At 40.1% G+C, this 27,964-nt stretch overlaps 2 protein-coding genes across 2 annotated transcripts; both read right to left on the bottom strand.

The window, feature by feature from the left end:
- Positions 1-1,766: 1,766 nt before the first annotated feature.
- On the bottom strand, positions 1,767-18,840 carry LOC111585382 (uncharacterized). Its single transcript, XM_055012311.1, has 12 exons — positions 18,644-18,840; positions 14,920-15,256; positions 13,741-13,806; positions 12,078-13,543; positions 10,566-10,877; positions 9,293-9,391; positions 8,986-9,211; positions 7,926-7,990; positions 7,444-7,569; positions 6,234-6,516; positions 4,371-5,116; positions 1,767-2,874 (listed from the first exon to the last, which is right to left on the bottom strand). The coding sequence occupies exons 1-12, from the start codon at positions 18,770-18,772 to the stop codon at positions 2,608-2,610; spliced, it is 4,122 nt and encodes a 1,373-aa protein (XP_054868286.1). The 5' UTR covers positions 18,773-18,840; the 3' UTR covers positions 1,767-2,607.
- A 42-nt stretch (positions 18,841-18,882) lies between these two features.
- Positions 18,883-26,005, bottom strand: LOC129349279 (oocyte zinc finger protein XlCOF6-like). Its single transcript, XM_055012023.1, has 4 exons — positions 25,443-26,005; positions 22,173-22,537; positions 21,441-21,510; positions 18,883-21,355 (listed from the first exon to the last, which is right to left on the bottom strand). The coding sequence occupies exons 1-4, from the start codon at positions 25,846-25,848 to the stop codon at positions 19,764-19,766; spliced, it is 2,433 nt and encodes an 810-aa protein (XP_054867998.1). The 5' UTR covers positions 25,849-26,005; the 3' UTR covers positions 18,883-19,763.
- Positions 26,006-27,964: the final 1,959 nt, after the last annotated feature.

The following is a 27,964-nucleotide window of genomic DNA, read 5'->3' as shown; positions in this document are numbered from 1 at the left end:
ATTCTGCAAAAAAAGGTCATTTGTTTCCTTGAAAATGAAGAGCTGCACCTTTAGAAAGTTGGATTTTTGAAATACAATAACAAAATAAAAGCCTTTTCACACATCATTATAAAATAAAAACAAGTAAAGCCCGTCTCTGCAGCCATACATAGTAAAAAAAAGCAAAGAAACTAGTTATTAAATGATTTGTTGTCCAACAAAGTTTGATCCAATCAGCTACTGAGCTGAATCTCAGCTGTAAGATTAGTTTATGGCGCCATCTGTTGGTGAAGACAGCAGGTGAAGTCACAGTAGCTTTGTTCACCATCAGGCATATTTAAGTTATACATTCATAAATCTATATTTCTTTTATTTATTTTTTCTGCTTTTCTGCTTCATTTTAATCACAAAACACAAATTTACAACGTCACAGTGTTTTAGAAAACAACAGTGGGCTAGCAGTTAGCAAAATGTCCGTTCCAGACGGCTAATTTCTGTGTTTTCCGTTCATTCTAACTGATAGGTTCACATAAGAATCCACTTTTGTGGAAAGCTGCACTGTTCACCTGTATGTACACTGCTGTTCAGAAGTTTGGGGTCACTTAGAAACGTCCTTATTTTTGAAAGAAAAGCATTTTTTTTCAATGAAGACAACATTAAATGAACCAGAAATCCAGTCTACACATTGTTCATTGTTCTTTTGTCATTTTGTGTCTCATTTTTGTAATGTTTTGTCTTGTTTTTATTGTTCTTGTTTGTTGTTTTTTTTTGTTGTCTGACTTGTCCTATGAACAGCATCGGTCTCCATAACAGGGAAACTGGTCAGAAATGCCTCGAGGAACAAGATTTCAAGCAGAGACGGCCGACAAAACCACCACATCCCAACCTGATGGAGCCTCCGTGGAGCAAAACCAAACATGGTTGAGGATCCGCTGTCCAGACGAGTCCGAGCACCAACGGTTCAGAGCCGGCTGTTGTGGAAGAACGGGGACCGACGCAAGATTAGGCTGATGGTTTTAATGTTTTGGTTAATAGGTGTTTATCCTCAGAACATGCTAACACTTCCTGTTTCAGCAACCCTGTGAACAGTTCGGATTAATGAAGGAATTTTCCAGACTTCAGGATTTGATCCCATTTCGTCCCTCAGATCTGGAGTAGTTTCACTTTAGAAATCATTAGGACTTCATGCCAAGTCATAAAACCACAAAAAGTATTAAATTAGCCTGAAATTCCATAACTTACGCTGCATCCTGAAAGCATTTTGCAGCGGAGAGAATGGAGAAGATGTATGAGAGGATACAGCTCCTCTGTTCTACATGGTGTTTATGCAGAACCAAAAAGGCTTTCTACTTTATTTCTGCAGAAACTGGCTGACCGCAGTGTTCAACTTGCTCATAGTTGTGAATTTTAAGGTCACACTCGGCCACAAAATGTCTGGAATATCAACATTGCCTCCTTAGATTGTAGAGAGGAAACTTCACAAGCATTAGGACTGTTCCTTGTAATTTTCTCAATAATTTAGTGCAATTCAGTGAAAGTACAAGAAGTTCTGAGTGTCTTTATGTGTGCATTTGCTTGTTTTTATAGTGTACTAATGAAAATAAACAGATTTTATACCCTTTATGCTGCTTCTAATCCATTATTAAGGTCAAATATAAGAAAAAACACCAACATTTCACAGTTATAAAGTTGAGATAACTAAATCCTCAACCAGAGAAGTAAACACTCTCACAAAGTCAGTGTTTTGGTGTCAGTTATGTTCTAAATATTCACACAAAACAAGTCAGCAGTGTTTCATTTATGTATGTATTTGTGATCGTCACCTGTAAAAGACAGTAAAACACTCTTCACTGTTATAAATATCAGTTCAAAATCCTAGAAAGAGCTACATACAGCAAAAACCTTTAAAGCCTCAGGTATTACAGCTCAGACCAGGGATATAATTTAACAGCTGCCCACAGAATACTGCTGGTAAAACTGTTCATGCTACCTCCGATAAACAGACTAGAATCAAGTCACGGTGAACAGTCATTTCATTACGAGATATGAAGACTCTTCATTCTCACACAGAAATGAGTAATTATTCAGTTGGTTAAGTTTCTTTCTGAAGAATACACAGCTGTGGATTCAGTTTAGTGTCCCTCTGTTGGCTTTTTAAAAATGAATAAAGTACAAAAAATTAACGTATTTTTGTCAAAGATGTTATTGCTACCATGTTAATACGTCCATGTGGTGTTTTTTAAATGCTAAAACAAACATTAGGGGCAAAAAAAAGGCAGTTAATGGTTTAGATGAACATTTCCACCTCGAAACTGCAGAGTAGTGATCAATTTTCAATTTCAAAAACAAAGATTTTGACTTCTGGGGCTTAGCACTTTAAATTTTGGCCCACTTACATCACATTTGTCAGCAAACTCTGCGTCCGAAGCACTAAAAGTCTCTTTGTACGTACAGTTTTCCTCCAGTGAGGCTGTGATGCTAATTTTCCAGCTACTCCAACAGATAACTGTCTTCAACACCGCAGAGAAATGTGACAAATCTGGAAAACTTTCACTGCAAACTCACTCATTCACTCTCCGCAGTCGGTCGGCTCATTTATTCCTCGTAAGTCGCAGCGAGTCCATCTGCTCAGACGTAGAAGCACTTGTGGTCCTTCAGGTTCCTCAGGTAGGAGAAGCTCTTCCCGCACTTGTCGCACATGAACTGCTTCTCCCCGGTGTGGATCTGCTGGTGGGCCTTCAGGCTGTTGCCCTGGTTGAAGCTGCGTCCGCACGTGTCGCAGCTGAACGGTTTCTCCCCCGTGTGGATTCGCTGGTGTCTGTTCAAGTTGCCCGTGTTGCTGAAACATTTCCCGCAGGTGTCACAGCTGAAGGGTTTCTCCCCAGTGTGGACCACCTGTGGAGCAGAAGATTGAAAGAACAGATGTCAACTCGAATATCTGCATAATGGTTTCCTCCACAACAACTGACATGGTCAACCACACATCCTACTGCAGAAATTGCTGCCAGCAATCGTTCTCTAAAGCCCCTTTGAGCAACATTAACTGAATGTGTTGGCTTCATGTCTAAATGCACACGTTTTTTAAGTTTTATTTCTAAAAAATCCCCCAAATTTGGCAAGAAAATTCTTGTAAATATTTTCAAAAAATGAGTAAAAATCTTCCAAAAAATCCTAAAAATATCTAAAGTGATTTTACACACACACACACACACATATATATATATATATATATATATATATATATATATATAAACTGTTCAAAATGTGGAAAATGTGGACATCAGAAGTTTCACTGTGAAAATATATTATTTTTTCCACATTTTCAAACTTTAAACCGGGTCAATTTTGACCCGCAGGACGACACGAGGGTTCAAGAAACTCTCCAGAGACGTTTTTTATTCATTTTGGCTGGGGTTAGATTGCTGGCTTCATTTATTCGTCAGGCGTGAAAACTGACAGAATCAAGCGCGGGAGACGAGCACAGACGGAAGTAACGGGAAGACGATCTAGTCATTTTTCAAAATTAAACACCGTGTAGACGCCAGAGGAACTAAAATTTTTTAAAAAGAAGTTTTTATTACTACCAAATGACCCATGGCCCGGTCCTGGTTCTGGTCCATGGCCCAGTGGTTGGGGACTGCTGGGGTAAAACCAGTGATCAGTGACCTTTCTCTCAAAGTCCATGTCAAAACCCTGATCTCTAAATTAAAGGTGAAGCTTGGTTTCTACTATAGAAACAAGTCATGTTTCTCCTTCAGAGCTCAGAAGTGTTTGATGTCAGCTACTTTTTTGCCAATACTTGATTATGGGATGTTGTGTTTATGTGTGCTTCAACCAGCTGCCTACAGTCCTAGACTCCGGTCTGCCACTGTGCTCTGACGTTTATCACCAGTTGTAGCCGCCTCAACCACCACTGTGAATTGTACGCTAAAGCTGGCATGCCTTCCTTGAATATAAGGCGATATACTCACTGGATGACTCTGGTTTACAGGGCACTTCCTGGCTTGGGTTCCACTTATCTGTGCAATCTTCTTCAGAGGACTGGAAGCCGTTATGCCCAACGATCTCATGACATTTTGCATCTCTCTGCTCATCGTGTTCGAACTGAAATGCCTTCCGCTCTATTTTCAGATATCGACAACGGAAATCCCTTGAACGGTGCCTGTGTTCTTAAATTATTACTGAAAAATGACTCCTGTATTTTATGTATCTAATTACTTGTATTTAATATTTTAATGTTTGCTATTATTGTTATCTGTCTGTTTTTGTTTACGCTGACGTTTGCTGCTGCCTCTCTTGGCCAGGTCATTCTTGTGAAAGAGGTCTCGATCTCAGCGGGTCTTTTTTCTGGTTAAATAAAGGTTAAATACACTAAATCAATGCAGACCTACCTGATGGGATTTAAGGCTGCTGTGCTGGGTAAACATGCGACCGCAGATGTCGCAGGAGAACGGCCGCTCCCCGCTGTGCGTCTTCAGGTGAATCTTCAGGTAGCTGGACGACTTGAAGCTCTTCCCGCAGACGCCGCAGCTGTGAGGCCTGTCCACCGTGTGGTGCTGCTGGTGCGACCGCAGCTCGGTGATGGAGTTGAGCTGCCGGCTGCACAGGACGCACGTGCACGGGATGGTGGCGGCATGCGTCTGGATGTGTTTACGCAGCGAGTCGACGCAGGCCACCGTGGTGCCGCACGCGACGCAGGCCAGCGACTTCTCGTCCAGGTGCGACGTCTTCTGGTGCATCTTCAGGGCGCTCTTCTGGATGAAGCACTTGCCGCAGGTCTCGCAGCTGAACGGACGCTCGCCGGTGTGGATGCGCTGGTGGCCCTTCAGAGTGTCGGCCTGGTTGAAGCTCTTGCCGCAGGTCTCGCACCTGAACGGCTTCTCGCCCGTGTGGATGCGCAGGTGGCGCTGCAGGTTGCCCTGTATCGTGAAGCTCTTGTTGCAGTACTGGCAGTTGTAGGCCCGCTCCCCGGTGTGGACCATCTGGTGCATTTTCAGGCCGTGCGCTCGGTAGAAGCTCTTGCCGCACTGCTCGCAGCGAAACGGCCGCACGTTGGCATGGAGACGCTGGTGGTTCCTCAGCAGCTGCTTCAGGGTGAATCCTTTCCCACATACGTCACAGGTGTGGGGTCTCTCACCTGGACACGACCACAGTGAGCATCATAAATGAGAGAATATGGCATGTTTCAAAAGGTTACCTGCATACATAAACCTGTTTAATGGATATAACTCTGGATGTAATATAAACACGGGCATCGTCACTCTCAAACATTATGGTGCAATTATGCAGCTAAGTTTAGTTTAGTTTTAAGGCACTACTTCGAAATTCAGTGTGCAGCAAGCAGCTATTATTAAAGCACAATTTATCCTGCACCACACAGCAGACAAACATGTTTCAATTTAAGCTACATCTCGTCTTGTTCTAGCTAATCCTTTAAATCAGTTAGCCTGTTGAACATTTACTCAAATAACTGACAAATCATTTGGTCTAAACATGTCATCTAGCACCAGTGGACATATTCACAAGTCTAGTTTTGTTTTAGTAGTAGTCAAAAACTAACAAATATTCAGTTTATTTTCATGGAAGACAAAGAAAACAAGTGGATTTACACATATGAGAAGCAAAAAAGCAGTGAATGTTATGTGATTTTGCTTAGAAAATTTGCAAAATGATGCAGTAAGCATATAAATATTACACTCTATTAACAGCTTTCTGATTCTGATGTTTCCAAACACATTCACGGAAACAACTTTATAAAGTGATAAAACTGTAAATAACACATTAAATAACACAGTTTTAAACATTTAGATACACTATGTGAGATTATTCCCCAAGATGTGGACCTTAAAATGAGTAAATGAGTCCCATTTTGATCACTAATCCATTCTTATGATGCTGGAAAATAACACGCGGTAAACTTTATTTATTTTTAAGCATTATGGAGTCTTTCAGATCCAATCAATAACACATTAAATAACACCGTTTTAAACATTTAGATACTCTATGCAAGATTATTAACTAGGATGTGAACCTTAAAACATTATTTGGGATTTTTTTTGTGTCTTTTTTGAGGTAAATGAGCCCAATTTTGATCACTAATCACACACTAATAACACTGTATGCCAGTTAAAAACATTAAGTCTTTTAATGACACGGTTTCAAAGTTTAAATACACTTAAATATGTGGCACAGAGACCTGCAGCCTCTTTCTGCCTCGATATATTTTCTCAGGATGGATAAAGATAGACGCTGACCTGTGTGAAGCAGCATGTGAGCGTCGAGGCTCCGCTGGAAGGAAAATCCTCGGCCGCACTGGGAACAGTTGAAGGGTTTCTCTGCGTTGGCCTCGTGGACGGCCTGGTGGGCTTTGAGCTGCAGCAGCTTGGTGAAGGTTTTCCTGCAGTATCTGCAGCTCAGCGGCTCCTTCGGACTCTGACTGTCCTTCTTGGCTCGAACTCGATGCGACTTGAGCTTGACGATGCGTTTGGATCTGGTGGTGTACCCTGGGTCTGCATCATCGTGATCTTCTGGTTCCAACTAACGAAGAAAAAGCACCATGTGGTCATCGGTTTCCCCTTTTTTAGGCATTAAGTCTTCATTTTCATCCACAATAGGTTTACAATCATCTGAGCAGAAGGCAGAAATCTGTATTTAACCCTCCTGTTGTCTTCACTTATGGGCACCAAAAAAATATTGTTTCTTTGTCTGAAAAAAATTCAAAAATTCAGCAAAAAAATTCCCCAAATTTCTGAAAATTTGCAAAACCTTCAGGAAGAAAATTTTAATAATTCCTTAAAAGTTTCCCTTAAAAGTTTTATTTTAAAAAAATCCCCCAAATTTGGCAAGAAAATATTTTCAAAAAACGAGGGAAAATCTTCCAAAAAAATTCTAAAAATATCTAAAGTGATTTCATATATGTCAGTAAAATTTCTAATATTTTCTTTAAGAACATTCACATAAAAATCAACCAAAATCCAGCAAATTTCACTGGATTTTTGTTGATTTTTTTTGTGAGTGGTCTTAAGAAACATGTTTAACATTTCTTTTTTTCCACCAAAAAATGTTCAAAGATTTCCCAAAAATGTTGAAAATGTGGACATCAGAAGTTTCACTGTGAAAATATATATATTTTTTCCACATTTTCAAACTTTAAAACGGGTCAATTTTGACCCACAGGACGACACGAGGGTTAAAGCACTGGCTCATCACATATTGAACAGAGCAAGGTTTTGGTGGGTGAAGTCTGCTACTTTGACCACAGTCTGATAAAGATTGACTGTCTGAAGTCAAGAAAAATGTAAAGACAGTCCTTTCTTTGTCTAAAATGTTCTCGAGGTAAAATAAAAACCTTTTTTTTTTAATTATGTTAAGTCGATACAACCTCAATAATGAAACCACAGACGATGAAAAAAGCAATAAAAATCACAAATAAAACTAGATGAATGAGGTATTGGTGAAACCCACCTGGTAGTCTGGGTCGTCGTCCTCATCTGGGCCGGGCTCGTCTCTGTACTGACCAGAATCAGAAGATGCCTGGTCAGCTAAGCCCTCCAGTCCTTCCTCTTTTATGATAACAGGCTGGACGCTGTCCTGGGAGTAAGAGAAAATAAGAACATTTGGACAGATTTAAGCCAATAAACTGAAAACAGTGTGTCTCAGTGAGATGGGAAACTAAGATTAGAGAGGATAGCATCTACTGTGGCTCCACGAACTCCACAAAACCTGTATTCTCTACAGAAAAATGCATTGTAGATTAGCTGTAGTACTCGGTTTTTCCACCAGCTAACAAAGGGCACCATGACAGAGACTTCCCTGACGTTTAATGCCCCGGCATTTAATTTTTTAAGCTGCCTCTCAAGAAATTCATACAATATGAAGTCATGAATGAAATCGTCACCACAGTGTGAGGAAAAGGAATCAGACAGTCAGATGAGTCGAGATTGTACCTCATAAGTTCTGCCCTTCCACAGATGGATTATAGGCGACCTCTTGACTGCACTGTCACCAACAACTGGAAAAACAAAAACAATAAATCATTCATCTGTGTCAGTTCAGCTTTATCACATAAAATGGAGAAAGCAGAGAACAAAGCACCGAGACGTTGCACATGGTGTGTTCTTAATGTGTTTTAAGACCCTTTAATTCTAACAATCCACCTGAACACAGAGTTGAAAGAAGTAAAAACTGCAGCTGATTATTGATAACTAACACTAGCTTTTAAACTTTAAACTTCCTATATTAGACATATTGTATTGAAGTGCATGTAATTCTGACTCTGTGCCATAATGCAGGAAATAATGCAGTTTAATTTTTGGTCAAATCAAAGTGAAACTAAAGTCAGTGATTGAATATTCTCTGTAATCAGTTTCTTATTTGTGTTCTATCAGCTGCAGTAGCAGCAGTGTGACAGCAAATCAGGACCAAACACAAAAACACTTTTATAGGATTTCTGCATCACCAGTTGAATACACGTTGGGTTCCCACGGCAACACGATGCATCCAGTGTGTGAGACTGTAACTGCACAGCTTCATTCAGTGGTTGTATTAAGGTACAGCTCAACAGGTCTGCAGAGGAAACATTTTCCCTCAACTGAGAATCGGTATCACTCATAAATATCATCAGGAAATGCTTTGGTTAAGGGGAGACGCTTCTAAAGCCGATTCAAATCCTAAACTCTGAACATAACCTGCTCCACAGCATCAGTTAACATGGAGATGTAGCTTCCACAGCATCAGTTACCATGGAGATGTAGCTTCCACAGCATCAGTTACCATGGAGATGTAGCTCCACAGCATCAGTTACCATGGAGATGTAGCTCCACAGCATCAGTTACCATGGAGATGTAGCTCCACAGCATCAGTTACCATGGAGATCTAGCTCCACAGCATCAGTTACCATGGAGATATAGCAGGTTACAACAGAGTCACCTTCATGATTCTAAAAACCCTGATTTGAGGCTCAACATACCTCCTAACCCACTAATCTGTTTTCATCCCTCTGCTCACCTCTGCGACTCTTCCTCCCTGATCGCTGGCTGCTCTGAACACTTCCTCCTCCTCCTCCTCTGCTGGTCGGACTCCTCCCGGCCTCCTCCTCCTCTCCGCTGCCTCCCTCCATCAGCTCCTCCACCTCCTTCTGGCCTCCGCTGCCCTCCAGCACCAGCTTCAGCTCCGACTCCGCCTCCTCCAGCCTCCTCCTCAGGTCCTCCATCTCAGCCACGCCCTGCGTCACCTGCAGAAGGAAGCGCTTCAGATTTCCTGTCCACACGTAAAGAACAGTGAATGAATAAACCAAAGCAGTAGAATCACGTACTTCTAGCTGCAGCATGGAGGAACATTCCTGGAAAAGTTGGCAGATCTGCTCCACAGCTTCCTGAGCCAAAGACGTCATGAAGACACTGAACTGGATCACCTGATGGAAACAACACAGACTGCCATCAGATACAGGCCGGGCAGGGATTTATCAGGTTTTACAGCACAATGAAAGGGTTAAAATTAATGTTTTAGGTTGAAATACAATCAGAGAAATACATTAGACCAGCAAGAAGAGCAGAGATTATGAATCCTGTAACACATTTTAAACTTGATTTCACAGTAAAGAAAAATATTATAAACTGTGATGAGATGAAGTGACGCTGGTTCAAGTGGAAAACTGTTTTTTTTTTTTGTCTTTATGTTGACGATAAATAAAAATAATATAAACTTTTATTTAAACTGATTCTGGTACAGAAGGAGACCTCATTCCTTGTTTTTATGTTCACAATAAAGAATAATAATATAAACTATGATATAAACTGCTGCTGGTTTTTGAGGAGATCTGATTTCTTGTCTTCATGATAACAGTAATTATTGCTATAAATATAATAATATCAACTAATTCTGGTCCAGGAGGAAACCTGATATTACTGTCTTTATAATGAGAGCAATGAATAATAATTTAAATCAGATGATATGAAGTGATGCTGGCCCAGGAGGAGACTACTATCTTCTCTTTAGGATGACATTAATTATTAATATTATAAATATAATGCTATATACTAATGTCGGTCCAGGAGGAGACCTGATACTACTGTCTTTATGATGACTCTAATAATAAATATTATAAATAAGATGCTAATATGTGAACCTGGTCCAGGAGGAGACTTGATTTTACTGTATTTATGATGCCAGTAATAATAAATATTATAAATAAGATGCTAATATGTGAACCTGGTCCAGGAGGAGACCTGTGGCTGAGGCTCCTGTAGACCTACACCAGATAGATAGGCCCGAGCCCGCTGTCCAACTCAAAATGGCGCCCAAACATGGATTCTTCTGGACTGTTGTTGTACTTTCATCACTGAGACTCACACATTTACTCGTTCTTTAACCCGACTATTCACTCAAACCAGTCGAACGGCCCCAAACAGAGCTGGTTTCTGGAAGCTAACGGCAGCAGCCAGCTAGCTCTTCTATTTCTATGATCAGCTGCTCGTCGGTGGAGGAAGAACAAGAAGAAGAAGAAGAAGAAGCATCGCTAAGGAGAAGAACCGAGACCAGAACCGAGACCAGAACCGGCACCTGTAACCGAGCACCGGTTGACGTACCTTCTCCTCCGAGGAGCCGCTGGTGTTTTCAGCCGCACATGTTGACACTTGTGGACGAGTTGGACCGCAGCCGCCCAGAACTTTGCTCATTTCGGACACGGTGGCGTTGACCATGATCTCCAGGATGGAGCACACCTGCGTCTCCAGCTCCGACATGACGGCGGCTCGACCCGGCCCTGGTTCCGGTTCTGTTCTACGGTTTAATAACGACAAACAGCTGCTGTAGAGCAGCTCTGTTGTCATTGCGGCGACAAAACACAACACGGAACCACCTTCTTCTTCCCGGTCCGTGCTCTTCAAAATAAAAGCAAGCTACTCTCCAGCACGAACGCATCGTCACGCTGGTACTTTATCACAGCAAATACTGCAGTACTTGAGTTATTTAACAACACATTAATTTTACTTTATGTAATGTGGCTATATCAATAATTTTACACCGATTAAATTAGTTAGGAAAAATAATTACTAAAATATGCTAGTAACAATTGTTTTATTGTAAATGTTTCACCGGAAGCACCTACTTGCTATCGTGTCTAGCTTGACAATATTTACATTACATTATAGAGGTAAAGACCTACAACACAGATTTGTTGTTACGAAAATCCTTATTCTCAATATATATATATTATATATATATATATATATATATATATATATATATATATATATATATATATATATATATATGAGAAACTAATTAGATTATTTGGAATAAAAACACGTTATGAGTGCCCCCAATGGTCATAGAGAGGAATTACACCAAAGAGCAGCATCATTTAGGCATGAAATAATACGTATTTCCTGGGTAATACTTTCAAAATACACCGAGAAAAACAAACTGAAGCAGTTTGAAATAAATAAAAATTATTAAATTGTAATCGTCTTAATTGTCCTCTAAACATTCACAAAAGCTTGTATAATGTATATTATTGCATGGTTTCTTACCATAACATTCAAGTTAGGTAAATTTATAACGGCAATCCAATTGCTCTATTGAAAAAACATTTTTGCCTGTACTTTTATTTGTGTCATATAAATAAGTGCCTTAAGTAAACAGTCAAAAACTATGTGTTTTAATTATATCTATAATCATTATTATTTAGAGATATTAATCAGGGTATTCAAAGTTTTTTGAGTATTTTAAGTTCTGTAAGAATATGAACTTGACTGTTACATATAAAGATAAATAAACTTATGTGTAGTAAATGTTGTCAATTCAGAGGATTCCAGTTAGATTCAGACTATTTTGCTGATGCTATTTTGAGCTTAACATATCGAGTAATTAAAAGATCCAAGAGTCAAACAATTCAAAATGTTCTTTATTTGAAGCAGGTTTTTAGGTTAACCTGTGGGTTCTAAACACAGTTAAAACACTTCAAAGTTCACAATTACAACAATTTCTTTCATGACAAACTGCCTTAAAATGTACCAATTATTCATGTGGTTTGAAATTATGACCAGAAGTAACATTTTGACAGTGAAGATTTAGGTTACCTTCTGTTTTTATCAGGATGTTGTGAGCACATTTCCCAACATTTTCTGGTACTTCTCACTACAGTTATGTCTTTTGAGCAGCCTTGAGTCTGAAAATCCGAGTCCACAGCTGCTACAGGAATACGGTCTCTCTCCCGTGTGAATCTGCATGTGAAACTTGACGTGTCCGAGCTGCCTGAATCTCACTCCGCAGACCTCGCACTCATAGGGCTTCTCTCCTGTGTGGATCCGAAGGTGTCTCTGGTAGTTTGTGTAGATCCTGAAGGCTTTCCCGCACTGCTCACATTTATGTGGTTTCTCTCCAGAGTGCTGCAGTTTGTGGGACTTTAGCGCCTGAAGGATGATGAACCTTTTTCCGCAGATTTCACAACCGAACGGTCTTTCTCCTGAGTGGATTCGAAGGTGGTAATCATAGGTGGCTTTGTAGTAAAAAGATTTGCCACATGCATCGCAGCTGTACTGCATGTTCCCTGTGTGGATTCGCTCATGTCTCTTCAGAGAGCTCGCGGTGTCGAAGCCCTTGTTGCAGCTCCTGCAGCTGAACGGCGTCACGTTGACCATCGTCCGGTCCCGTCTGTAGATGACCCTGCGGCTGCCTCGCTCTCGAGTTCGTCTCTGAACCACCTGCCCGTGTCTTTCGTCGTGAGTCACTTTCTGGTGCTTCTTCAGCTGGCAGTTGTACAGGAAAGTCTTCCCGCACAGGTCGCACATGAACGCCTTGGATGCTCCGTGAAGAAGCATGTGCGCTTTCAGCTTGTTGTCCTGGATGAAACTCTTCCCGCACACTTTACACTTGAACGGTTTCTCCCCCGTGTGGATACGAATGTGTCTCTTCAGGTTGTGTTGAAGGGTGAATCCTGCGCCGCACGTCTCGCATGTGAACATCTTCCCTCTGTGGACCGACTGGTGCGTCCGGAGCGATCGTCTCTTTACGAAAGCTTTGCCGCAAACCGCGCATTTGTACGGATGCTCGCCGGTGTGAACGCTTCGGTGGCACTGCAGCGTGAAGGCATATCTGAAGCTCTCGCCGCACTCGGAGCATTTGTGCGGCTTCTCCACGGTGTGCACGACCTGGTGAGCCTGCAGGTTGTGTTTGGTTTTGAAGCCCTTCCCGCAGGACGAGCAGACGAACGGCCTCGTGTCCGAGTGAACCAGCTGGTGGGTCTTCAGGTGCATTTTAGTTTTGAACGTCTTGTGGCAGAGCTGGCACTCGAAGGCGGCGTACTTCTTCTCTTCGTGCCGCAGCAGGTGGTACTCGAACGTCGCCGTGTTCCTGAATCTCCTCGGGCACTGCTGGCAGGCGAACGGCCTCTGCTCTCTGTGAGTGTTCATGTGCTTCATCAGGTGAAAGTGACGGTTGAAGCTCTTGCTGCAGACATCACACACGAACACCTTCCCTTTCTTCTTCACCTCAGCTTCCTGTGTGGTTTTGGCTCCAGCTGTGTTTGTTGTGGTACAATCCTCTGCAGAAGTAGTAAAGATGACTGCAGAGACAAAAACTGACATTTTAACGGTAAAAAGAAACATTTTCATGCACAAAATGAGCGTGTTTACATCAAATCTCAGGTATGAAATCATATTTCTGCGCTAATTTGAAATTTAAAACAGTTAAAGCTACAAGTTTGTTCAAGTAAGCTCTTTTAAAGTAAATTATTTCCATATAAACCACTTAAAATCCCACCTTGTCCAGTGGCTGTTGATGAAGTTACTTCCTTTGCCGTTTCTCCACCTTCTGCATGAGAAATTACTGATAAACAACACAAACAAAAACACATCATTCATGCTGGAATCTGCAGAAAAGTTGGGCCCAATTTTCCTTCAAAACTGGACGGACATAATAATTGCTGCTGGTGTGAAATTACATAACATCTCCGTTTCAGTACTGCTGCTTCCAGAAACAACAGCAACATTTATGGTTTCACACATTTCTGTCGGTAATTAAACTCTTTTGTCAGAAACTGTGAAGACAACATCTGTATTATGGTGGTTTGATTAGTTGTTATGTGTTTCCAATGAAACAAAATAATAATATTTTACGACAAACTTTTGATTTGTGTTAGAAAGTTAAAGGTTCAGGGACAAACATGATGGAGTCTGAGAGATGGATTGTAAAAATGTTTTTACACTTTTCTGTAATTAGTTGTTTATATTTAATAATAATAATACATTTTATTTGTAATTCACTTTTCATTTAAGCAAAATCTCAAAGCGCTACATTAAAGATACAAAAGAATCTAAACAAAACAAGCATTTAAAATAAAAATTTAAAAATTTAAATTTCAGGTACATGCTTAATTAAAAGTTACTTACTTTACTTTAAATTTACTTAAAATTTTACATGTCTGTGTTTTATTATTATTATTGTGGCTGAAATATCAAGAATCTTTATTGTCATTATGCAATTAGCTTTCACCTGTCAGATAAAGAAATTTTGTTGGTAGTGCTGGTTTAAAAGTAAACATTAAAAGATATGGACAGTAAAACATACAGTGCATTAAAAACAGTAAAAATAGATTGAAAGTAAGAAAAAAAATACAAATTTTGCATGAAACTAAAGAATTATTAAATATATTTGAGAGGATTTGTTAAATGTGTTTGCAGAAAAAAGAAACAACAATGATTTATTATCTGAAATAAAAGATACTTTTCAGTACATTTACTAGTGAATGCTGCTGTGTTAATAATCAGCATTAAATGCGTTTTTTGAGGGTGTTTTAAAAGCAAATCAAATCAAATCAAAGCCCTTATTGTCACTGTATGACAGTGCATATGACGAGTTCAAGTTTGGCTCTTAATTCACCACATGTAATAAACTTTTTTTTAACTTTTAGGCTGAGGTTTTCCTTTAATGAAAACGTACCTGCTTTCTGTCCGTGATCCACCTGAGCAGCGGCAGCAGGAGATGATTCTGTGACTCCGTCTGCTTCTTTATCCGTCTTTCTTTGTAGCTTCCCGAAAGGCTTCAGGGTGAAGATCAGGCCGCTCTGCTGGAACAGAACCGGGCTGCCGCTCAGGACGTTCTCCCTCCACAGTCTGGCGTTTTCAAAGCGTTCGGTCACGGCCTTCAGCTCGCTCTCCAGATGTTTCACTCTGCTCTTCAGCGTCCTGTTTTCAGCCTGCAGCAGCGACGACAGCTGGGAGAAAACCGTGCTGATCTTTCTCGTTGCCTCTCGTGACAACATTTCTACAAAGTCTGGCTGTGAGGATAAAAATAGAGCAGAAACACTGATTGTTATTGAACATCTCGAGCAGGGCTGTCAAATTCACTTTAGTTCAGGGGCCACATTCAGCACAATTTGATCTCAAGTGACCAGTAAAATCACAGCATAACAACCTATAAATACCAACAACTCCAATTTTCCCTTTTGTTTTAGTACAAAAAAGTACATTCTGAAACTGTTCACATTTAAGGAATTATCTTTTTTACAAAACACTATGAACAACCTGAAATTTCTTAAGAAAAATAAATTCAATTTCAGCAATATTATGCCTCAGTTTATCATTTGCACATTACAACTTATAGATCACAGTTTATCTACAAAGGCACAAAACTTTTAGTCGCAGGTATCTGGATCTGAACAAAACAGTGGATTATGATCAAAACGACAAAAGTCCGACCAAAAAAAGACAAAATACAACAAAAACAAGACAAAATATTACAAAACAAGACAAAAAGAGACAAAAAACTGGACAAACGACACAAGTGAGACCAAAAAAAAGACACAAAACAATAAAAACGAGGCAAAAAACAACAAATAAAGCAAACTCAAAATGACAAAAATAAGACAAAAACACAAGCGACACAAAAAGGAAACACAAAACAACAAAAACATGAGGCAAACCATAAAAGTCAGACAACAATCAACAAAAACAAGACAAAATATTACAAAAATGAAGCACAAAACGACAAAAGAACAATGAGCAATCTAGTATTTTACTTTACGATCAAAACAACTTGTCATGGTGTAGAAATTATTTAAATTTATAGTTTTACAAATTTACAATTTGCACTTAATGTCTTCTCTGTCATTTTTACACTTTACAAAATCATCCTGCGGGCCGGATTGGACCCTTTGGCGGGCTGCTATTGGCCCACGGGCCGCATGTTTGACACCCCTGATCCAGAACAATAAAGACAACCATCTGATGTGAGTGTAAAGAAAACTGGGCCAGTGACAAACTTTCAGTACGATACGTGATTCTTGCTTAATAAATGATAACACACTATAGTTTACAATAATACTGGAATTCTGGCATATAGACACATTATATTAACAACTGTAGATGTGAGTATTTCAGGTTTACTGACTTTTATTTCCGCTGATCAGGTAGATGAGGTTCTTCACAACTAACCAATAATCAGACTGAAGTTTACAGCAGGAAATAACTGCTTGATGGTGGAATCCACAGGTGTCATATTCAGTTTAAATCTACAGGTGAATGAGTTTTTTACACCTATATGAGCAGCTCTGTAATGCAGTATCATGTAACGTACAAATTAAGTCCTAGATCTGATTACAGGGAGTCTGAGATGATAAATCTGTCACTGTGGCTGTAGCTATTGTTAGGATAAAGACTGTGATGAATCCATTTTTGATGTTTGTACCACTGACAACATAAAGTGGTTGTGTGTGCGGTGAAGGTTTGCTGGTTGAGCGTTGTATTAAAGCTTCTGTAATTTTGAACCCATAAATAAACAAATAAACACACAGCAGCACTGCAGGTTCAAACAGAAACGGCTGGATTTATCCGCAGCACCACAGATTGAACGAAAGCAGCGCCCCAAATTGGAACAATAATCAAACATCTCAGCAGCTGGATATGATCCAAGACCGTTGCAATTTAAAATAATTGTTTGTAAGGATAAGAAGGGGTGTAAAATTTATTGCAAAAAAAAAAAAAAAAAACGCAATAAAACCTTGCCATCTATCAATCCAACTGTATTTATATGGAACTTTTCATAGGAATCAAATGTAACACTAAGTAATTTACAGGTAAAGGGAATAAAAATGCAATAAAATAATATAAATATATCGTCCAAAATATCATGCTATAAATGAAAGATTCAAAAACACAAGAACGCTGTCATACATAATACAAGCAATTAGGAAACAACACATAAAATAAAAAATAATATATAATCAGATATATATACGTAAAGCTAGATGGGTAAAGTGCAAAATAAAAGTCAAATTTCCTAAAAACAGCATAAGAAAATAGCAAAAACAAACAAACTAATAATAACAAACGACACGTTGAATTGCCAAACATCTATATTCATATCATATAATCCCAAATCATAAAATATGCACAGCAATTTTTGCACTGCTGCATCTTTGCACTTTTTAAAGTTGTTTTTTCAAGTCACTTTATATTGTATTGTTTACAGTGTGTCAATACTGTACTATTTCATTCTCATTTCTCATTCATGTACATATTGTAAATATTATTACTACTATTTTATTATTATTTCACCACTATAACTATTGCTACGTAAGCTGCTGTAACGATGTGAATTTCCCCTGGCGTGGGGAGAAATAAAAGATTTTCTTGTCTTATCCCTCCTGTTGTCCTCATTCACGGGCACCAAAAAAGTATTGTTCCCTTATCTGAAAAAAATCCAAAAATTCAGAAAAAAAAAAGAATTCCTGAAATTTATAGAAATTTGCAAAATCTTCAGAAGAAAATTTAATAAAAGTTTCTCTTAAAAGTTTTATTTTTAAAAAATCCCCAAATTTGGCATGAAATAAAATAAATAAACAAATAAAATAAAAATTGTAAATATTTTTTTAAAAATGAATAAAAATATTCCGAAAAAAATCTTTAAAAATTCTAAAGTGATTACATATATATCAGTAAAAGTTCTAATAATTTTTTAAAGAACATTTTGAAAAAAATCAACCAAAATCCAGCGAATTTCGCCGGATTTTGGTTGATTTTTTTCCGAATGTTCTTAAAGAAACATTTTAACATTTCATTTTTTCCACCAAAAAAATGTTCAAAAGTTTCCCCAAAATGTTGAAAATGTGGAAGTATTCACTGTGAAAATGTACTTTTTCCCACATTTTCAAACTTTGAAACGGGTCAATTTGACCCGCAGGACGACACGATGGTTAATAATAAAGACACGTTGGAGTGACTAAAATCTATATTGACCCTTTCGGGGATCCGTACCGGACTGACTTTAAAGAAAAGTAAACAGATTGTCTTTTACCGTCAACCATCTCACTAGACAGACACTGTAAATTCATAACAAAGAAAACGTGCAATGTAACAACCCCAAATAACAGTATTTATACGCCAAATTCCAGCTTATTCTGTTGCTAAACTTTTTGATATTTTAGCTAGCTACGAGCATGCGCCATCTTTGTTCTTTACGTCCCCTCTTCGTGACTTCACTCCGTCGGTCCAATCTCCCCAGAAGCAGTATTTCTGAACTTCATATACTGTATGGTTAGCATACCAGGCTATGTGGTAATGCTTTATATACTGTATGGTTGGCATGCTAGGCTACGTGGTTAGCATCACAGTCTGTACGGTTAGTGTTTGGTTAGCATCAGGCTAACATTTAACGGCTCACTCACCTTTTGTTTCTCACTTTGCTCCTTCCTTGCAGCTTCTTCCTTTGAATTTCCAACAAGATCGACAGCGGCCTCAATAACCGTGTCCATGATGGACTTTGCTTCCAAATAAAACACTAAGTTTTCTGACATTTTATATCCGAGTTAACAGCTGGCGGCGAAAGTGACAGCAGAACCGGAGCCATCGGTCCCGGAAGTACCAGCGGCACAAACATGCAATTTCAAAATAAAACTCGCGTTCATCTGATTGCAAATGTTTTTTTTTTATTGCGGTTCCGAGCAGAAAAAATATATAGACTACATCGTTACAGAGCACTGTACATTAGAAAGTCTTTTTACAACTTCATTTTGAAAATAATTACATCTCAGCGGCAATCAACTGGATTATTATGAATTCACAAAAATGAATACAAACAAATCTTTCAAATTAACAAAAAAAGCCATCAAAATACCATAATCTTCACTTTAGTAAGAACTCAAATGGTAAAGGAGAAACAGTTGCAGTTGCTGAAAATAATTCCGACATCCTAATGCACATTTTCAAAACCATAATTATTTTTTCATCTTCAAAACATTAAGATGTGTCCTACCTAAATACTTTTACTTAGGTTTCAAGGGTAACTATTTTTAAACAGCCACAATGTTTTATTAACTGCTGTTCTTCAAGATTTTTAATAACTGACAAAAAAATACAATATATGCCACAAACAATGCCGCTAACTCCTACTGAGAACAAAGCTGTGACTATGTTTCTTATTAATAATGACTTTCTAATAATCCCTTAACTCTAACATATCAGACAAGCGAGAGTTAAAATAGCTTTGAATTGTTCAGCTAATATAAGCATCCCATTCTTACTGTTAATCACAAGCAGATGTTTTTCTTCATGGCTGCAACAACTGAATCTATTTTCAAAACCGGAATAAATTAACTTCTTCTCAATTAACTTACTCATTAATTAACCAAACTGCACCAGATTAGAAACATGAAACTTGTGAAGTTATTTCTGGATCACGCTAGTTTAGTCAAGCAATATTTTGAGCATAAAGCCACTGGGTCGTATGTAACTAATGCCTTCATGGCTCCCATTTGCAGAGGTGGAAAACGTAACAGAATGACGTCGCTACGAGGCGTCACAGCTGTGCTTCTTGAGCTGCCTTGAATCGGAGAAGCCTCGGCCACACTGCTGACACGAGTAGAGCTTCTGGCCCGTGTGGACCTGCAAGTGGGACTTGAGCTGATTCGACTGGTGGAACTTCTTGTGACAGTACATGCACTGGAACGGTTTCTCCCCCGTGTGGATCCGCAAGTGCCTGTAGAAGTTTCCGTCCGTTCTGAAGGCCTTCCCGCACTGGTCGCATTTGTACGGTTTCTCGCCGGTGTGAATGCGCTCGTGCTGCTTCAGGCTAGCAGCGTGGAAAAACCGCTTCCCGCACACGTCGCAGACAAACGGCTTCTCCCCCGAGTGGCTGCGCTGATGGTAGCTGAAAGAGTACTTGTTGTGGAAAGACTTCCCGCACGTGGTGCAGTTGAACTCCTTGTGCTCGCTGTGGCCTCGCTCGTGAAGCTTGAGGGAACACGCGGCGCTGAAACCCCTCAGACATATTTTGCAGCTGAACGGTTTCACCAGCGACTTGTTCTGCCGTCTGTTCTGGAAGAAATTCTGCGTGCCGTCCGACTCCTCGCTCCTGTCGGTGTGCATGTACTTCTGGTGTACGAGCAGCCTGCAGTTGAAGAGGAACGTCTTCCCGCACTGGTCGCACATGAACGGCTTCCTGGCGCCGTGGATGAGCATGTGGGACTTGAGCTTGTTGTTGTCCGAGAAGCTCTTTCCACATTCCTGGCAGGTGAACGGCTTCTCTCCTGTGTGGATGCGAAGGTGCCGTTTGAGGTTGTTGTTCAGGCTGAACCTCGCTCCGCATATATGACAGGTGAACGGTTTTTCTCCCGTGTGGACGACGCTGTGTCTTTTCAGAGCGGTGCCGGTCCGGTACGACTTGTTGCACACGCCGCAGGTGAACGGAGTGTCGCCCGTGTGTTTCCTCTTGTGCACGGTCAGCGAGTGGGCGTATTTGAAAGTCTCCTCACACAAGGGGCATTTGTATTTTTTGGTGTTCGTGTGAACCATCTGGTGGAAGCGAAGCGTGTCTTTGCTCTTGAAGTCCTTCCCGCACGTCGCGCAGCTGAACGGTCTTTCCTCCGAGTGCACGGCCATGTGACACTTGAGCTGCACCGACGTCTTGCAGGGCTTGTCACAAAGCTGGCACTTCACCATTTGCTTCCACTTCTCGTGGCGCAACAAGTGGTTTTCTAGAGACTGTTTAATCCTGAATGTTTTCCCACACTGATCGCAGCCGAACGGCTTCGGCGGTTTCACCTTCTGGTGATGCTTGAGGTGATTCTGGAGCGACTCTTCTTTCCTGTACGATCGTTTACACTGAGGACAAGGGAAGGGCAGCGGAGCTTTGGTGGCCTCGTGACGTAAAAGGTGATTTTCCAAAGACGATTTCTCGAGGAAGCTCCTGCCACACTGCTTACACGGAAAAGCCTTCTTGTGGACATTCATGTGCTTCTTCAGCTCACCTTTCCAGTGGAAACCGACGTTACAGTGATCACAGAAGAAGCGTTTTGCTGTCCGTGAGTCTTTTTTCCTTAACCTTCTGACCTGCTCTTCCAGCTTGACCTTTTTCTCTTCAATGTTGTTCTCGGCGGAAACTGGAAATTGAGACAAACATACAAGAATTAGAACTTTCATATTCAAAGATTTGGCTCAAACTGACATGTTATGGTTACATCCTACCTTTTTCAGTTTTTTCAGTTGCTCTTCTTGTCCGCCTCGTTCTCCTGGAGGGTCCCTCTTCCAAAGAATTCTGTGATGCAAGAGGGAATAATTTAACTTTAATCTTTAGTCGAGGGCTTTAAGCAGCTCCTTCAGCAGCAGACTGAGACATCCACTCTACAAGGAGGAGCACTATCGCAGGTAATTCATACCATCTGCTGTAAGACTGAACAACATCAGCATCACTGGCTGATGGTAACATAAACCAGACTTATATCATATTATCAGCATCATCATCTCAAAACAGAATCAAATGTGCACAGCAACTTTTGCACTGCTGCATCTTTGCACTTTTACATTTATTTTACAAGCCACTTTATATTGTTGTTGTCTACAGTGTATCAATATTGTATTTATTCATTTCTCTACATATTATTATTATTATTATACATACACTTATTGCTGCTGTAAAAATGTTGCTGCTGTCACAATGTAAATTTCCCCCTGGTGTGGGGGAGCAATTAAGGATTATCTTATCTCACAAGGGTTGTAAGGGTTTTCTAAGTATCATAATTCCCATTAGAGAAATGTGACACTATATTTGGCTTTCTGTTGCATTAAGACAGCAAGGCTATTTGTACGACCCATTTTGCCCTTAAATCACGTTATCCATCTATGATGAGATGCTGCTGAATTTGTGACAGACACAGGTCCAAACCAGCATCTAGATTTGACATTTTCAAGGCACCTGACCTTTTCCTGTGTAGAGTCGAGTCCGCTGACGGTGCTGGAGTCTGGACTGGGGACGTCTTGCGGTGTGTAACCCGGTGAGGCTGTCGGGTTGAAGTTGGACGCCGTTCTTTGTGTTGTTTGGGAAACATTCGTCGACGGTTCAGGAGGTTGTTGGGTGACGACTTCACCAGCGTCCACCACCAGCTCTGGGGGAGCAGAGCTGACAAACAGCATCGGAGCTGCTGCTGGTGTCGGTACAGTCACAGATGCAGCTGTGGAGCCGGGAACGACTTCAGTGCTTCCTGCTGGAAGTGATGATGAGCTCTGGGAGGATTCCGTCTCCTCTGGGGTATCCTGATTGGTGGAGGCTGAAAGCGCTGGTTTTCCTACATTAAAAGGCAGAGAAATAATGTCACGTTATCCATTAGGGATGTAACGATGCATCGCCAGACAGTTCAAAATCGATACAAATGTGTGAAGATTCAAATCGGCTGAGATGAAAAATGAATCGCGATGCCCTTTTTAAACAGCGGAGGACGGAATCTACTTCTGAGTTCACTTGATCGACGTCATACGTCACTGTCAGGTATTCAGATGGAACAGGAGACATGGCTGATATTGATATTGAGTTTCAAGTAGGAGGTGTGGCAGCATTTTGGCTTCCCTGTGTCCAAAAATGAAAAAAAAAAGAGTGAGATTTTGTTTATTTGTGTTATTTATTTAGCGATTTTTGATGTGGGATTTGCTTTGAAAATCCATTTTTTCAATTTATTTTTTGTTGTTAAAGATAAAATACAGTCAGTCACAATAATGTAGACACACATCAGGAAAAGAAAAACTTTTATAAATACTTCATTTGTATAAGTACTTCTATACATATAGATTCCTCTTTCTAAGTTTGATCAAATCATGACAACTCTGTGTCCTGTTGTACGATGTTTTCCCAACAGATGGCGCTACCCTCATGAATGGAGCATCAACAAGTGACGTCTACAACACAACAGAAATGTCTGGAAGCCAGTGGCCACCACTTTGAGCACCTCTTGTAACTGTAGAGGCCAAAGATAACTTTTATTAATCTCGTGATGTCTGAATAAATTTGGTATTGAAATATTTATGCAAGTGTTTCTTTTCCTGATGTGTGTTAACATTATTTTGGCTGAATCTGTATAATTTCAGTTGCAGTTTTAAGAAGACGTGTTGTATTGCAACAGCTTAGCCTACCTCAGAGAAATAAAAGGGATTCTCTTTATTTTGTTGAAGATAAAATATCATTTGTAGTTTCTATATACCTAAATATGTGTATGTGTTTTTTAAATATGCATTCTTTGCATAGTTTGTTTTGTTCCATCCTACCTCAGAAATGTGTTTTTTCTCTGAGAAATAATGAAAGGAATCTTTTTCAGCCATAATTTGTCTGCAAGCTCATTCTGTAAAAGAAATTGAGAGAAAATCACATCATTAACCTAATATCGGAAATCATATCGAATCGTAAGTTGAGTGTATCGTTACATCCCTATTATCCATCCATCCATCCCAGCTGACTTAGGGTGAAGGTGGGGGACACCTGGACAGGTAACAGTCTGTCGCAGGGCAACACATAGAGACAAACAATCACACTCACATCCACACACACAGACAATTTAGACTGTCCAATTAACCTCAGCATGTTTTTGGACTGTGGGAGAAAACCCACGCCTGCACAGGGAGAACATGCAAACTCCATGCGGAAAGATCCCGTGAAAGCCGGGACGCAAACCGGGGATCTTCTAGCTGCAAGGCGACGGTTCTAACCACCAAGCCACTCATGTCACGTTGTCTCATTTCTGAATTAAAAGTCCTGTATTGTGCCCCTTTTCAGCAAATTAATCAAAGTCTCACAGTGTATAGAACATAATCTTAAACTGACCTTATAACGCTTTCTTTTGAGCTGCTGTAACAGTGAACTTTCCCCACTGTGGGATTAATAAAGTTTACCTTATCTTACATGTCCCCTCAGTGTGTCTTTCAGCTCAAAATACTGCAAAGACGGTTCCAGGGCTGTATCACCCCAGGTTTTAGGGTTGTGTAGGTTTTAGAAGCTGCTGTTTGTGTCACAGTTTGGCCTCAACGAGTATTGATTATTCAGTGGTTCCTGGATTGAATATTTACTCGCTACTAAAACTGAAGGGGATTGAGGAACAGCAGAACTACAGGGCTTCATGTCTTAACTGCTTTTACTTTTCCTCTCAACTTTATAACAATCACAAACTACCTTTAAAGTCACTGCCAGGATTGTGTAGTGTGTTTGTTATGGACTGTTCATTAGAGCTGAACAATATGCAAAAACAAAAGCAGATTGCAAATATTTTTACAGATATTGCAATTTTTCTTGAAACAAATATGAAAAATATGATTTCTGCTGCAGTTTATGCTGAACCCACGGTCCTTGACATGTGGAGAAATGATCTGACGGCCAGGGAATCTGTGTAGCAATAAAACACTTGATTTATACCAAACATGAGGACTGCGAGCCAAAACCGGCCCACCAGAGGGTCCAATCCGGCCCCTGGGACGACTTTGTAAAGCACAAAAATTACAGAGAAGACATTCAGTGCAAACTGTAAATTAGTAAAACTATAAATTTTAAATAATTTCTAGACCATGACAAGTTGTTCTGATCATAAAATAAATTTTTGTTGTGTTGTCTTTGTAATATTTTGACTTGTTTTTGTTTTTTGTCTGACATCTGTTGCTTGTCTTGTGTTTTTGTCATTTTGTTTCTCATTTTTGTCGTTTTGTGTTTTTTTTGTCTTGCTTGCGTCTTTTGTCCATTTTTTGGTCACTTTGTTTCTCATTTTGTCATTTTTTGTCTCGTTTTTGTTCTTTTTTTGGCTCACGTGTCGTTTGTCCATGTTTTTGTCATTTTGTTTCTCGCTTTTGTGGTTTTGGGTCTTGTTTTTGTAATATTTTGTCCGACATTTGCCTTTTTGATCATAAAATAAAATACTGTAATGTTCAATTCCAGATACGTGTGACTAAATATGTGCCTAATAAAATAATAAGACAGCAGCAGTAAAAAATCTTAACAGATTAAACAAACACACCACAGAAAAGACTGTTTTGGGCTCAAAGTAAACAAAATAACTCTAAAGTGCAACAATACAAGAGCACAAAACTTCATTCGACTAATCACAGTTTAAATGAGAGAGTATTTCCCATCACAAAGTTGATGTTTTGAATCTACATTACTGGCAGGTGAGTGTATCAGTGATGGATCCTGACTGACTGACTAATGCCAGCCTCTCCCACCTGCCACTGAACCCTCCTGCAGCTGGACTTGTGTGGGCTCTCCTGGTGTCTTGCTGATGTTCTTCAGCTCGTTCGCCAGCTGCTCCATGTCTCTGCCCAGCTGACCCACTCTGGCCTCCAGCTCCTGCTCCAGCTGCCCGGCTTTCCTCTGCAGCACGTCCTCCAGCTGCTCCACTCTGGCCCGCAGAGCCTCGTTCTCCTCGAACAGCTCCGAGGAGAACTCCGTGAACACCTTGTGGATCTGGACCACCAGGCACTTCTCGATCTCCTGGATTTCCCCGAACTTGGCCTCCTCCCAGTCCGCGTTCGGCGCCTCTTTGGCCCAGACATCCCTGAAGACGGACACGGTGGCCTGGATGGCCACCTCCACGATCGACGCCACTTCGCTGCCGAACCTCGCCTCCATGTTTCTTCGGTCAACGTATAAACTCAGCCTGCTGTCTCTGCCACTTTGTATCGCATGTTTAAGCTGAAGCGAGCCTTTAAAATTGACTTATTTTGACTTAAAACACAGCAACGGTCTTCCTTCCGTGTTAACGGTCCGTTCAGTCCAATATGGCGCCTGCGCGTCACTGAAAGACTTCCGTGTTACAAATCTGCTTCCGGTGTCAATCCTGCATTTTGAAATAAAAGTTTCAGAAACTCATGAGAAACTATGGAAGCCCGTTTCTATGGAAGCCTGTTTCCGCCACTTGAAAAAAAGTCACATGCTATCTCATAATTATGACTGAGATAGCATGTGACTTTTTTTTCAAGTGGCAGAAATGAGCTTCCATAAGACACAACGGTTGATAAAAAATTTGAAAAAACACGAATACTATGTAAAATAATAAATACATATGTTTTCTAGACAAAAAAAACCGTTTGCTTATAGGAAAACCGTGGATCTGTTGGGCTTTCATGTCTATTTTTTGTTTTTGGGTCATAACTCTAGTTGTATATTTGTTAGGTTAATCTCTATAATAATAATAATGAGGTGACCTACTGGATTTGCACTATTTGTACACTTCAGGCGGTGATACTCAGGAAAATTTTACTAATATTTGCTCTCTAAAGGCTTCACAATGCAAGTCTGAATAACTATAATCTTTAAAAGGTATAAATAACTACACATTCAGTATACTTACACTACCCTTCAAAGGTTTGGGATCACTTAGAAATGTCCGTATTTTTGAAAGAAAAGCATTTTTTTTCAATGAGGATAACATTAAATGAATGATAAATCTGGTCTAGACATTGTTAATGTGGTAAATGACTATTGTAGCTGGAAACAGCTGATTTTTAATGGAATATCTCCATAGAGGTACAGAGGAACATTTCCAGCAACCATCACTCCTGTGTTCTAATGCTACATTGTGTTAGCTAATGGTGTTGAAAGGCACATTGATGATTAGAAAACCCTTGTGCAGTTATGTTAGACCATGGATAAAAGTGTTAGCGTTACTTTTAAACTGACAACTCAATAATAAAGAATGGTTTTACCTTGCTGACATGTTTCAATTGTATCTGCAGTCTTCTACAGAGAGGGATACAAGCATATCAGCAAAGACTTTTTTCCCACAGTAGCTGTTTTATTTAAACTTTGTCCTGGTTTGGATTAGCTTGTAAAGTCCGTTGACACTTTAGAAAATAAACTTGACTACCAATCATAGACTTACATAGAATAAAGACTTTCCTTCAGGATTGATAAGTTCTCACTCATGTAAACTTATAGCTCTTTCACAACCAGTGTGACAACTTTGTGCTCCCTGGACCACATACCCCTTGACCCCCACTTTAATGCTTCACAAAAAGACACAGACAAACTTTATCTTTCAATATCACAATCTGTATTTATCAATTCAAAGAAACAACTGTACAGAGTCAATGATTCGCAGTTGGTTCTGATCATTTTATACATTATTGGTTCATTCATTCACCTTTTTCCATGTTGGTAGTTTGTGTCGCCCCGGTATGTTACAGTGATTGTATAGTGGAGAGATGGGACTTCAAGACATGCACAGCAGTACCGTAATAGAGACTATGTCATTCATGCAACCTCTTTGTCCTGATGTGTTTGTGTGGAGGAGGTGTGGATCGTTTTCAACCCGACTCGTGGTACAAATCAGCAATCTCACTTCACCACAGACTCGGAAAAGTTCAACATAGCAAAGACAAGGGGCAGTTTTCCCAGTGTCGCCGCGGATAAACTTCTTTTCTCGCTTGTTTTTACAGAAAATACTTCTCAGTAATTATATTTGTACATTATCAGGTTGCTGTAGGCAGGCATACAGAGAGACAGGCAGGCCGAGGGCGGGAGGACAGTGGTGCTCGGGGCTCCTGGTGGGGGAGAAACTATGGCAGCAGGTCAGCTGAAAACACCAAATTAAATTCAGCATTTACTGGTTTATCTTTGGCTGGTGGCGGATTAACACGAAGAAATAACTGCTTGCTCGAATCTGCTCGGGGCACATGAGGTTTGGGCTTATTTCCTGCAGAAAAGTGCGTTCGACTGTCTGATCATGCTAAGATGGTGAACCACA

The sequence above is a fragment of the Amphiprion ocellaris genome, chromosome 7, assembly GCF_022539595.1.
Source record: "Amphiprion ocellaris isolate individual 3 ecotype Okinawa chromosome 7, ASM2253959v1, whole genome shotgun sequence".
In the NCBI taxonomy this organism is placed as follows: domain Eukaryota; kingdom Metazoa; phylum Chordata; class Actinopteri; family Pomacentridae; genus Amphiprion; species Amphiprion ocellaris.
This window is presented reverse-complemented; position numbering and strand designations above follow the sequence as displayed.